Here is a 12,060-nt window from a genome sequence, read left to right as displayed (position 1 = left end):
CTTAGTATAAAATGGTACAATGGAGGAAAAAACCCCATCAAATCAATACAGAAGTCCTCCTTCCTGGAAAGGCCACAGCTTTTGTGGGAGTGCTGAACCACCAGATGTAGGGGGTTTTGACAACACTGGCACATGGGGAGGCTGTTAATGATATTAATTGTAGTGGCTGCTGAAAGCCATTCAATACTGAGGATACTGCAAATCATTAAGGGAAGATAAAAATCAGTCATTTTCATTCATCCCAAATTTGTGGCTGGATGTTACAGTTTGCTTCTAAAGAGCTACTGTGTCTAAAAAAGAGTTACCTGCTGGAAGTACTTGTCACAGTTAATGTATTCCTTATCGTGGGAGTCTTGCAGCTTGTTTGTTTTGATGTACTGCCAGAGAGCCTGAATGATGGCTGAGCGTGTCTGTGTGTGGATCCCCAGCAGACGGGCCAACCTTGGGTCCAATTTAAACTGGGGAGGCTGGAACAGAAAGCAAAGGAGGTGGCAAAAAAGAGGAAAGCAGACAGATACACAAGTATGAAGTTTCAGTTTTTAATTCTCGGGGGACTCTGCTCCTCAGGAGAAGCATCCCATTCAGTGGCAGAGATTGCAAAAATACAAGTTTGTGTTTTTGTGTCCCACCACAAAATACAACTCTGGAAATCTGGTACTCTGGAAGAGGGACATTGTACCCGTGCTATGCACATGGACTACTTGTAGCGCATACTTCAAATAATAAAAACTTGCACAAAGACTCAGGAAGAATTTTCCTTTTCAACACTGATGCAAATGTTTCCTTTTGGGAATGGGAGAAGAAAAAGAACAGCCCTTCCTCTGAACTACTGGAAATGAACCACAGAGAGTGAGAAGGAAGGCAGGATGATGCTTCCACAGTTGCTAATAACTGCTGTCTCATATCCACACACTGTCTTGGAACTCTATTTTTTCAGGCATGTTCCCACCATTCTGGTGCACACCAAAACATTTACCCGGCCACAACCAGTCAATGTATTTTATTTCTTTTCCTGATCTCAGTGATACAATTCAACTTCCCTGTTTACCATCTCTAGTAATATAAATTCCTTGGATAATTTGGAATTTGATGCTTCTTCAAGTGTGTACTCATACTCGGGTTTAGTATTCACCAGTCTGAGGGGTGGCAGGTCACCCAAAGCTAGCTTTATAACAAATCAAGACTTAAGGATAAAAGAACATCTATTCTAAAGCATAAATCTATAATAACGGTGAGCATAACAAACATCATTATATTGTCTTAACAGTAAAAATTCTCGCTGCCTATATCAGTATTTCAGTTAGCCCATATGCTCCACAAAATCAATAAAATTTTCCCTCTGTTAACATAAAATGGAGCGTCTATATCTTGAATAGATGCTATTTGCCTGGAGGGGAAAGAAGGTGGCAGAGAACAAGTTCTTAAAAGTTATACCATCAAAACGCATCTGAGCCTGAACTGTCATTGAAAAGGGGGATCCCATCTACTCGCAGCAGTGCATTCTTAACAGTTTCGTTAAGACAGCAACATTTCTTCCAGAGATGGTTTCAGTCAGATTAGTGAGCTCCACAACTGCAGCGTCCATCGTTTGTGCCAAGGTAAGGCTGCCACAGCTACACAGTTCAGGTACCATTAGCAAAAGCTACTCCTTTGAATTTTTTTTAAAGAACCACATGCGTAACTTGTGTGCAACTTATCTGACTATTCCCTAAGAAGCTAGAGGAGGAAATGCCTATTTTTTCTTCAGGTGGACAATAAAAATACTAATTATCATAATACCAAGACCAATATTTTGCTAGACTATATTAGAAACTCACTTGTTTTGTCCCCGTTAGATTTTAAATAATCTGTCAGTTTGGTATCATTCTAACTTCAATGGACCATGTGACACTGCAAGTTCAAGTACATTGGGTTTTGATGTATGTGACAAGATGAATTTGCTCCATTGCACTAGGTCCCAGAAGCTGTATTTTCCATGCCGAAAGCAGTGCACTGACCTGGTAGTCCAACATGAGAAGTAACGTGCATCGCACACTGACATCCCCAGGTCTCTTCACCTGGAAGCCGTCCGTTTCCTGGGTTGTGGGAGTTCTGTGCCACTAACAAAGAGAAAAGCAAAACTGTTGGTCTTTTTTCCACTGATGTCCATGGAGGTGCATCTCGCACAGTACACCATGTTAGAATCAGACAAGTACAAGCTTTCTGAAGATCTGGCAATTTAAAAAAGAAACCTGACAACAACAAAACCAAACCACAACACCCCTCCGCCCCGCCAGTCATTTCAATTCGGCTTTAGTGCAGAACCCGCTCTGCTGTTAGCACACTTTATTTGTTAGGAAAAACGTGTACAATTTTTTCATCTTTTCATATATTCTGTTCTAAGATGTGCGCTACATCACTAATCCATCTACGTTTTTAGAGTAGATTCCTTTAGCAAACATTCTTAAGAAGAATGGAATTTTGAGAACTTTGAAAATATCTTAAATGAAATAATGAATGCAAGGTCCCTTAAACAAGGGAGACAACAGGCACCAGGTGTTTATGCGTGCCAGTAACTGGTTTGTATGCAAAGGGGGCACAACCTTCTCACCTCCACAAGATGATTGTCAGGTCCATAAAGATCTTTGTCCAGTTCAATAACCAAACTCTTAAAAAAAGATGAAAACTTCCGTTTCTGTTTGCTGAGCTGTACAAGCAGAAGAACCAGACATGTATGAGGCTGCATTTATTAGTTTGTGTCCTAGACTTTCTTCTCAGTCTCTCTGTCTTGAACATTAAATCCCATGTAAGTCACAAGTGTGATCAATCTAATTGAGTTCTCCCTCTGACAAACACAGGGCAAGATGCAAAAATCTCAACAACAGTGGAACACTGCGTACTTTAGGTAAGACTTCGTTGACTCTTAAGTGTTATTGAAAAGGACTGGCTTGTAAGATGAACATGGCATGCATGAGAAAGGTCCAGAGAATGGCCATGAAAATTATCTCAGGACTGGAGCACCTCTCCTGTGAGGACAGGCTAAGAGAGCTGGGGTTGTTTAGCCCAGAGAAAAGCAGGTTCCAGGGAGTATTTAAAGGGGGCTTGTAAGAAAGATCGAGGGACACTTTTTACCAAGACCTGTAGTGACAGGGTGAGGGGCAATGGTTTTAATGAAAGACATTTTTCACTCAGAAGGTGGTAAGGTGGTAAAGCCCTGGCACAGATTGCCCACAGAAGCTGTGGCTGCCCTATCCCTGAAAGTGCTCCAGGCCAGGTTGGACAGGGCTTTGAGCAACCCGGGCTAGTGGAAGGCATCCCTGCCCATGGCAGTGGGATGGAATGAGATGGTCTTGAAGGTCCCTTCAAACCCAAACCATTCTACGATCCTAAGGCCTCTGTATACCTTTCTTTTTAACAGCCTGGGGTTTTTTGATGAATGCTAATTTCTTGGTCTGATTTATCAGATTACATTAAATTTTGCAGAGTGGTCATGCACGAAGCAAAACTATCTCCTTTTACATTTTGTCTTTTCACTTAATTATCAGTATTAGTTGTTTACTACATAGCTCATACTGTCTACATTAAAAACTGACTCTCCACAGAATACAGGCCACAGGATTCCAATTTATTTCTTTGTATTTCATGCAGATAATATTTTATTTAAAAATGCCGGTAATTGAAAAGCTATGTTGCTCCAATAAAGAATCTTTCTTTATTGAAATATATGCTCTAATTTCTAAACTGAATTTGTCTAACTGCAATTCCCAGATGTTGCACTTTTTCACCACTTCATCCTCCAGCAGGACTCTGATTCATGTACAGTTACCTCCAGACAGACTGAAAGCATTGCCCTCTCCATGCATGCATGTTCTCCATCTGTTTAGCCTATAAACACTTATTTGTGAAGTCTATTCAAAGAGATGATTTATTAGGAAAGTCCAGCCTTCCCCAAGGACAGCTAAATCCATCACTGAGGTTTCTGAGGACTTCATAATGATAAAATGTTTCTTCCATCCTTGCTCTAACCATTCCTACATCGTGTTGTGCTCCCTAAGTACAATGTAAGTACTGCCTTCTCCTTGTTATCCCGCTCTTCACAAGATGCAATGCTTGCTGTAGGCCTGAATTATCACACCTGTGGTAACCTGAACCCTGCCACCTCTTTGAAGGGATTCACCTCAGCCCTCTTATCTCCACTTCCTCCTACCTGTCCTGTCCTTACATCTGCCTCATTTTCTGCTGCACTCTCCAACATTCCCACTAGGGCCTTATCCCTCACTTGGGTTGGGCATGGTGCCTTCCCAGCAGCAACAAGCCAACACTACCATTCAGACGTGTCTTGTCTCAGCTGATGTCCCCAGTAAAACCTACCACCCCAAAGGACAATCTTTAGAGTCCTCCAGCCCCAGTGAAACAGAGATAAGTCATACATCATCCAGGAGCTTCCCCTCCACGCGCAGCTCCCATGAAGCAATGCTGCCGTCGGAGTCATCAGCGTCTGATTTTGCAGGATTAAATGTGTTGGAGATGTAAAGTCTCAGTTTCCGCTTTTGCTGTTATACACATAGACAAGGGAAAAGTACATATCCAGTTTAAGTTCAAGATCTGAGGAAGCCACAGGAAAGGTGATAATTACACATTTAGTAGAGAATCTCCATGTTTTGTACAGTTGCACCAGTTATATTAGAATTTAAGATTCTGTTACATGTAAGAAAATACACTGAAGAGCTGAATCTGAAAATTCCTTTCAAAAACTCTTGGCTATACAAACATACTAAAATTCAGTGTAAATGGAGGAAGACAGGAGGTTGCCAAGCCTGAGAAGTGATACATCCTGTAGGTCTGGATTAGATATTTGAGAAATCACTGTGAGAAAAGCACGGTATGATGTCCTTTCTGGCTTCAACCTAGCTAGATTGCTAAAACTCAGCTGCAACTCTATTGCAACATAAATGTCTTTCATAGTTGCATCAGTTCAAATTTGTAAATGGCAATCACAAATCAGCTCATGCAGCAAACTACCTGTCACGCACATCTCTGCTCATCTGCATTCTACCATCATGCAGCATCTGGTAATAATCCTCCTGCAGACACACCTGAACACACCGACACACACCGGCTGCCTTACCCTCCTGTTCACCCCACCTGCCTTCACCCTCAGCAAACATGTTGCAGTTCCACCTTGCTGGGAGACCGGAGTGAAGGAAGGCACCCTGCCTCATTCCTAACACCGAGGTAGGTGCTCAAGTCTGTCAGAGATACAATCATGCCTACACATAATCATTTTTACAGAACACCTGAAGTTTCCCAGTCAGTGTAATGGCTTCTGGCCGTGTCATTTCTCAGCACCCCTCCTGCCATGCACCATGTGGAAAACACAGCCATTAAGTCTGATGCATGGATTCCAGAAAAGATTATTACCAAAAATTACTTTGGGACTCTAATCTCCAATACCTATGTATAACACAACGTCAAAAAGGCTACAGTTATCAAGTTAATGCAGACAAAACAACAGAAGAAAGGAGCAATCTTGTAAAGCTTTCACACACACATAGGAGAGAAGGAAGTTACATACAGCAGGTTGTAGAGCATAATCTGGCACAGAGGAATGGGGAAGGCAGAGATGTATGGCTGAAGAGGAACAGAAAAATTACTACATTTTGCCAAATCTGGAGAAGACAGTGACGGAGAGGTTTGATAGAAATGGAGTGTCAACAGTATGTTCTGGCAAGGGAACAGGATTTTCCAAAGTGCCATCAGTGCAGAAAATGACAGGTTTACACAGGTAAGAACAGGGAGATAGGCAGAAAAACATTCCTGTGAATCAATGTTTTCTCCATCCTTTCCCACAGCATTTCTGTTGCCAAAGTGCTCTTTCATAATATAATTATTTTAATGACCCTAAGTCTCTATTTCATGCAGCGGACTTGTGAAGGACTTCACATTTTTAAATTCACAACTCTTCAAATTACTCTGCACATTTTATGCACCATTCCCAAATTTTATACCCATCTGGATTACTTGCAGAACTGTATCCACATACACAAGCAGGCTTTTACTTAAGAGTTCCTCAAAGATACTCTCCTGATAGTTCACATTTATATCACTGATTCCATTTCCTCTTCTTTCAGTTTCCAAAGACATTATCGTCATTCTCCCATTTACCCTGGAAACTCCTTCTCTCCTCATGTCTCCCCATATCCAGCTAGGAACCATGTCTGTTTCCTCAGAAGTCATTTCATCACTAAGATCATTTTCTGCAGTAACATCCTTATTCAAATCTGAGTGTTTTAGATGTCTCCCTTTCTCTCTAGCTGTCTTGTCCAGTCCACCTAAAACCAAGTTAACAACAACACCCAACTGAACCGTGAAGTATCGAGCTCCTCTCCTCCACACTTTCACTCCTTCCCTTTGATAGCCCCTTAGCACTCGTCTTTCAAGTCATGCACAAGCCAGGTACAGCTTACATTTCAGAGCTGGTTTCCTGCTGGCTTCCCTGTATTTTCCCTGCTTTGCCAGAGTCTCAGTCTGCGAATCATTTGGTTGTTTCTCCTGCATCTCTCTCTTCAATTTAGAGTGTTTGGTTTTACACAACAAATTCTCTTTCTCAAATTTAATTATTTCCTGACTGTAACACCTATATACAAGCTGACTTCCACATCAGAAAGGAACTTAGAATAATTGTGAATAAAAATACTAAGTAATGGCTATCTCAAAAATTAGAATTTCTCCTACTTTTTATGTATCTTGCTTTTACATCGAAAGCTATTTAGCCTTTGACTCCAACATGATACAGACACTACTGACAACCTGTCTGTACTGTGGCATGCTGTGCCTCCAGCCTCTGCTGGGCAGAGACATTCTATCCGACAACAAAATGTCCAACCTGCACCCTGGGGGCTGTCTTCAGATATTGGCCCAAGGTACTGCAAATTTGCAACACTATTAAGGCAATGATAATCTCTTAAATACAACCACAGAAAGATCCTTGCTTCTTACTCCTCAAGAAACCAGTCAGGTAGGGCAATTGTACAGCTGCAAGAATACTTCAACACCAAATGGGCTTTAAGTCTAATAAAAATCTTCGTTAAAACACAGAATAAGGGAACATAAAGAAGGAAAACTGACATTTGCTGGGTAAAATAAAATTTAAAAAAAATAAAATTCTGTAAACCAAATTTTCTCTGCTCACATCTCCTTGAAAATGCTTCATTTCTTCAGGTTTGCTCTTATTCCAGCAACTCCATGCCTTTCAGAGTGCAGACATGACCTGCAGAGTCAGCCAGACCTACCAGAGATGTTCTGGAGAGCAGTATAAGAAACTGTGAAAGAGGCATCTGTCCATGAACACTGCTTGAACAGCCCAACATGCCCTGCACAACACTGTACTGACCCAGAAACATTCAAACCTCAACTACCTTTCTGAAGCTGCTGCCATCATGTCCACATCTTGTTTGTTTCCTGCCGCTCCTCCATTTTTTATCATGTTTCCCTGCTGCTGCTCCATTTTTCCTTCTTTTTCTGCCCTTTCCAGAATTACTACCACCTCTTCCTTATACATCTAGTGTTGCCAGCACCACTGGCTTCTTGTAAGAGCTACCTGGGAACGGTTCTGCTCTCAGACATTTTGGGAGGCTGACTGTCTCCTCTTCCAGGTCCAGGAACTAGACAATGTCACTTAACTTGCCCTGCATACCCTTATCACCAATAGTGGTAATGCATACTTTGTGCAGTGGAATTTAAAGAAAATAAATTTAGAAATCCCTAGCAAAATTTCAGAACCATGGCTCTACAGCCAGAACAGTTACTTTGGACCCTCAAGCTCCTTCTCTCCTACCATAACTATTCTCCTGGCAGCTGATTTAAACTACCATTGCACCTGTGAAGCAAGACCCTTGGCAGACACCCAAGATTATAGTCTGAATCCTACCTGAAGGGATCCATCCAGTGAGTAACAACTCCAGCATGCACAGCTATACTGCTATCATAAGGATGTCCAGTCTTGGAAGATGCCAGTTCAGAGATGAGATACAGTCAAAATTCAGCTCAAGGAAGAAAGACACCAACATGGTGCTGGGTGGGGTTTTAGAGTCACTATACGGACCATAAAGTCTCTTCAGCTGCTGACACACACCCAAAACCACTGCATTTGGTTCACTCTCAGTACCCCTGTGTTCACAATAATGTCAAGTCCATATCCAGAAGGCTCTCAGAATGACATATTCTTCCATCTCCAGTTACGCAACTCAATCTCATCCAGGCAGGAAATGATAAAAGTTATGTGCAACTTGATTGCTTTGCAGCTTAAATAAAGCAGTGGCAAGAAGCCACTGCCTTTCAACAAATTCTTCAAATTTCTTAGCCATGCACTTTACCACACAGACCTAAAATCTGTTCTCCTCTCTGTATGGTGGATTCTCAGAGAACAGAAAAGCAAGCAACCAAAGGATTCTCAGTAGTTGGGAGCAAAAACTAAAGAGAAGACTTACATCTCTAGGGCAAAGAGAAAGCATCACACTTCATCTCTTCAAACACACCAGAACTTTACCACCCACAAAGGCAAAGCTAAGCAGGGGGAAATTCACAGAGACCTGATCAACACTGTAAATCAAATAATCTCTTGTCCAAAAATCAGCAAACGCTTGATCTCCTTGCTCTCTAAGAGTAAGATACAGATCTTTGACCCTGCTTCAGCAAAAGGAACTTTAAATTGCAGACATATTAAAATGAAAAGCCTTCCCCTAAACGCACTGTGTTTCATTTACAATTTCTCCTTGAGAAATCGAAAAGGAAAAAAAATAATCGTATGTAATAAATGAGTGGTCATGTCAGCAATGAACTCCTGCAAAGGTCTCAGCACAACTGCTGGGAGAGCTCACATGAAATCAAACAGGTCTGAATGGGAGGCTGACAGGAACGGTGGAGCAGCACAGCTACAGCTTGCTCTCTCTCCAAGCTCTCCAATGTCATCTTCACACAAATCAATACAGCTTTAAGTTCAAATACATGAGTGAAATGCTGGAAATCTGCCAAATCCTTCAGAAAGCTTCCCCTGGTTTACAGTGTTACTTTGTTTTTTTTCAGTTTCCATTAGCATTGAATCCCTCAAGTCAAATCAGGAAGCGAGTATCTGATGATCCCATGATCTGTGTGCTATCCCCCAGACAAATCTCCATCAACTGCTGACGTCTCCTTCAATGAACTCTCAGGCTGGACACAAAACCTCCAGGATGCTTCCAGGGAAGTTGTGTCTGGGATTTCAAACAAATGAACAAAGTTATTAGCGGATAGTCTATTCCCAATTGACGCAAGAAAATCTGGCTGCCAATCTTATAAGCAGTATTGTGTTAAGAGCTCTCTAAGTATATCTTAAGGGTGAATTTCTATGAACCTCAACATAGCATAAAAACCTCAAGCAGAAAGCACAGAAAAGATTAAAATCCGTGGTTTTGCCTTTGCATATAGAGTAACTTTTTAGGAAGCATAATGAACAGTGGTAGCATGGAGACTAAAAATCAGGAGACAGAAAAGACAGTGATCACTGTCTCATCATTATAAAAGTCCCAAGTTAAATAGAGAGTGTCCATATCAGAGCTGGAATATAGAGGCATCTCACTCAGAGCAGCAGCAAGATATGTCAAAATTTGCAGAAGAAACAAAATTAGTTAGGTAACTCCTGAAAAAAAATGGACAAGAATGTAAAAATGGTCAACCCAAAGCAGAAAAATCAGTGACTTAGCAGACTATAGAAATATCATGAATAATAAAAGGAACAAGACAATATTTACTGAGTGCAAAATTGCAGTGCATGAAAAACACTTGTAGACAGTTCTATAAAAGCTTAAACAACAACAACAAAACTCAAAAAAAGGTGAAACGAATGCTGCAGAGGAATAAAATGCAAATTAGTATGGGCAACAGTCTACAAAATCAGCTGCAGCAGCTTATTTGGTAGTTGTATACGGTACTTTCTCAGGAGAGAATGAGGAGTTGTATAGTGACAGGCAGTAAGAAGAAGCCAGGCGCATTGAAAAATTATTTTTCTACAGTGATTGGGAGGAATGAATTTTTTACCTGAGAAAAGAGAACATTAAAGAACTTGAAAGACAAATTTAAAACATTGACTGATTAAAGAAGGAGATTAGGTGTTCACATTTTCCTTATCTCATAAAGCAAAAAAGCAGAACACATAAAATTACACCACAAGACAAGTGTTTCAGAAAAAAACCCAAATTGCTTTCTGGCAACAACCCAGTATCAATTCCTAAGTCATCTTAAAATCTGAAAGTGGGGAAAAGATCCCAATTCACAAAACTAGGGAGAGAGACACTATGATGGTATTCTGATGCTACTACTTGTTTTTAACCTAAAAATGGAGAACCTGGAAGCAGATAATTTAGTTCGGAAACTGCAACTCTACACGTCTGGCAAACAGAATGTCCCACACTAGTTCACTGCAAAAGAGTGACAGTCCCTGGATGACAGTCTCTGGTTTGGGTGAGACCAATGTACTGTCTGTGGTGCCAGGACCTGGAGTAGGAGCCTTTGCTTGTGACATGGGTCTCATCCCTCTTTCTGTCAGGAGACCCTGGTTCAAGCTTTGGGATGAAAATCATTTCAGTTTTAAATTATTGTTATGCCCACAGCTGTCTATCTCAGGCTTACACAGTGGAGAGAAATAGGCATTTTTTAGGGCATTATTTGTCTATATTCTTTTAAACATCCGCTTCTGTATGAGAAGAATTGTGCCCTGAACACCATTGCCTATACCAACTTAATCCCACAACTATGAAGGGAGCCGAGAGCAACTAGCTCACATATAAATGAATAAAATAGATATGTCTATACTTAGCCAAATAAATCCCACTCCCAACATTCACCAGGGACTTAGAGCTGCAGAGATTTTTCAGTAATTCATTCTTCTTTAACGACATCTACTGGTCTGGAGTTGAGTGTTTGGTTTCTGTTTCTTTCAGGCCATGGAGCTTGCTGTATCTATCAAACAGCCCTGTCTGCCTGACTACCTCCTAAAAGTTCTTTCTGGAATTCTGACCACGTGGGTCTTCCATGAAGTCAGTACAAGGACTCTTGCTAATGCTGCTCTGCAGACAAGGAATTCTGAGACTCTCATGACAGATGCAATCCAAGAATGCAGGACTGGCTGAAGAAGAGTAGAGAACACAGCAGTGCCCAACAAGCAGAAAACTACCAAGGCAGGATCTAAACTGGAAAAGCTGGCAGCTGAAGGGGGCTGCTGACAGTGGTCAAAGGACCTGACAGGTGGGGAAGGCGACTTCCCCCTTCAACAGCTGCACAACCCCCAGGCCTCCTCACTTCTTGAGCCATCCCACAGCTGTCACCGGGTTCAACAGCACAACTGTTCTCAGGAGATCCAAGTAGGATCAACAAGACAAACATATTCTGTGCACTATCCTCAGGAAAAAAATGCTTAAACCACTTCCCCCTAAAATTTCCCCAGAACGGTTAGTCTTCAGACAGAAAAAAACCCCCAGCCTGAGCAACACTAGACCATAAATCTGTGGTTCCCTACGACTGCTTCTACAGCTGAATCACTGTGACTAACACCGTAACTGCAATTACAGCTGATAATTCTGAGAAATCCTGCATATTCCCTACATAATTTTACATACCTCAGACAAATTCATATTTCTCCCAGGATTACAGTCCCAGTTTGAGAATCACTGTTTTAAGGCAAATATTTCAAAATTACAAGAGCTTCGATGAGAGATGGAAATGCAGAGATAACTTCTATTGCTGTTACCAATTCTGCAACTATAATAAAATGAAAATACTTAACTTTAAGAAAAACCCAAGTTTATCTAGATTTAGCTCTATTTTGACAGGTCTGCTAGGACTACCTATATATGAATTTGAAAAACATCTGTTTGATCATTCTCTAGATGCTGAGTAACTGATACTTAAAATATGTTTGCTGAGCCTTAGATGGAAACAGAATTTTCTGTCTACAGTTTCCGTAGAGTGTTGTGCCTCCTACACTCTTCCCTATCCCAGACACTGAATATCTCCATTGCACAGCTTACAGCTGGGACCTTGTGTACC

General features: G+C 41.3%; 1 protein-coding gene across 9 annotated transcripts in view; it reads right to left on the bottom strand.

Moving 5' to 3' along the window:
* Window positions 1-12,060, bottom strand: part of LOC103617009 (SWI/SNF-related matrix-associated actin-dependent regulator of chromatin subfamily D member 3) — a 79,152-nt gene that overhangs the window by 16,235 nt on the left and 50,857 nt on the right. For 8 of the 9 annotated variants that reach the window (XR_001862569.1, XM_017736321.1, XM_017736317.1 and 5 more), the window contains 4 exons: window positions 4,410-4,532; window positions 2,591-2,686; window positions 1,998-2,099; window positions 306-467 (listed from right to left, as the gene is read on the bottom strand). Coding sequence is in view for 8 of the 9 variants with exons in the window: in XM_017736321.1 (XP_017591810.1) it covers window positions 306-467; window positions 1,998-2,099; window positions 2,591-2,686; window positions 4,410-4,532 (483 nt within the window). In the remaining variant the exon portion in view is untranslated. The remainder of the gene's footprint in view (window positions 1-305; window positions 468-1,997; window positions 2,100-2,590; window positions 2,687-4,409; window positions 4,533-12,060) is intronic. The other variant, XM_017736323.1, reaches the window with a different exon arrangement.

This window comes from Corvus brachyrhynchos, unplaced genomic scaffold (genome assembly GCF_000691975.1).
Source record: "Corvus brachyrhynchos isolate BGI_N302 unplaced genomic scaffold, ASM69197v1 scaffold706, whole genome shotgun sequence".
Taxonomy (NCBI): Eukaryota; Metazoa; Chordata; class Aves; order Passeriformes; family Corvidae; genus Corvus; species Corvus brachyrhynchos.
Note: the sequence above shows the minus strand (reverse complement) of the source record. Positions and strands in the feature narration are given on the sequence as shown.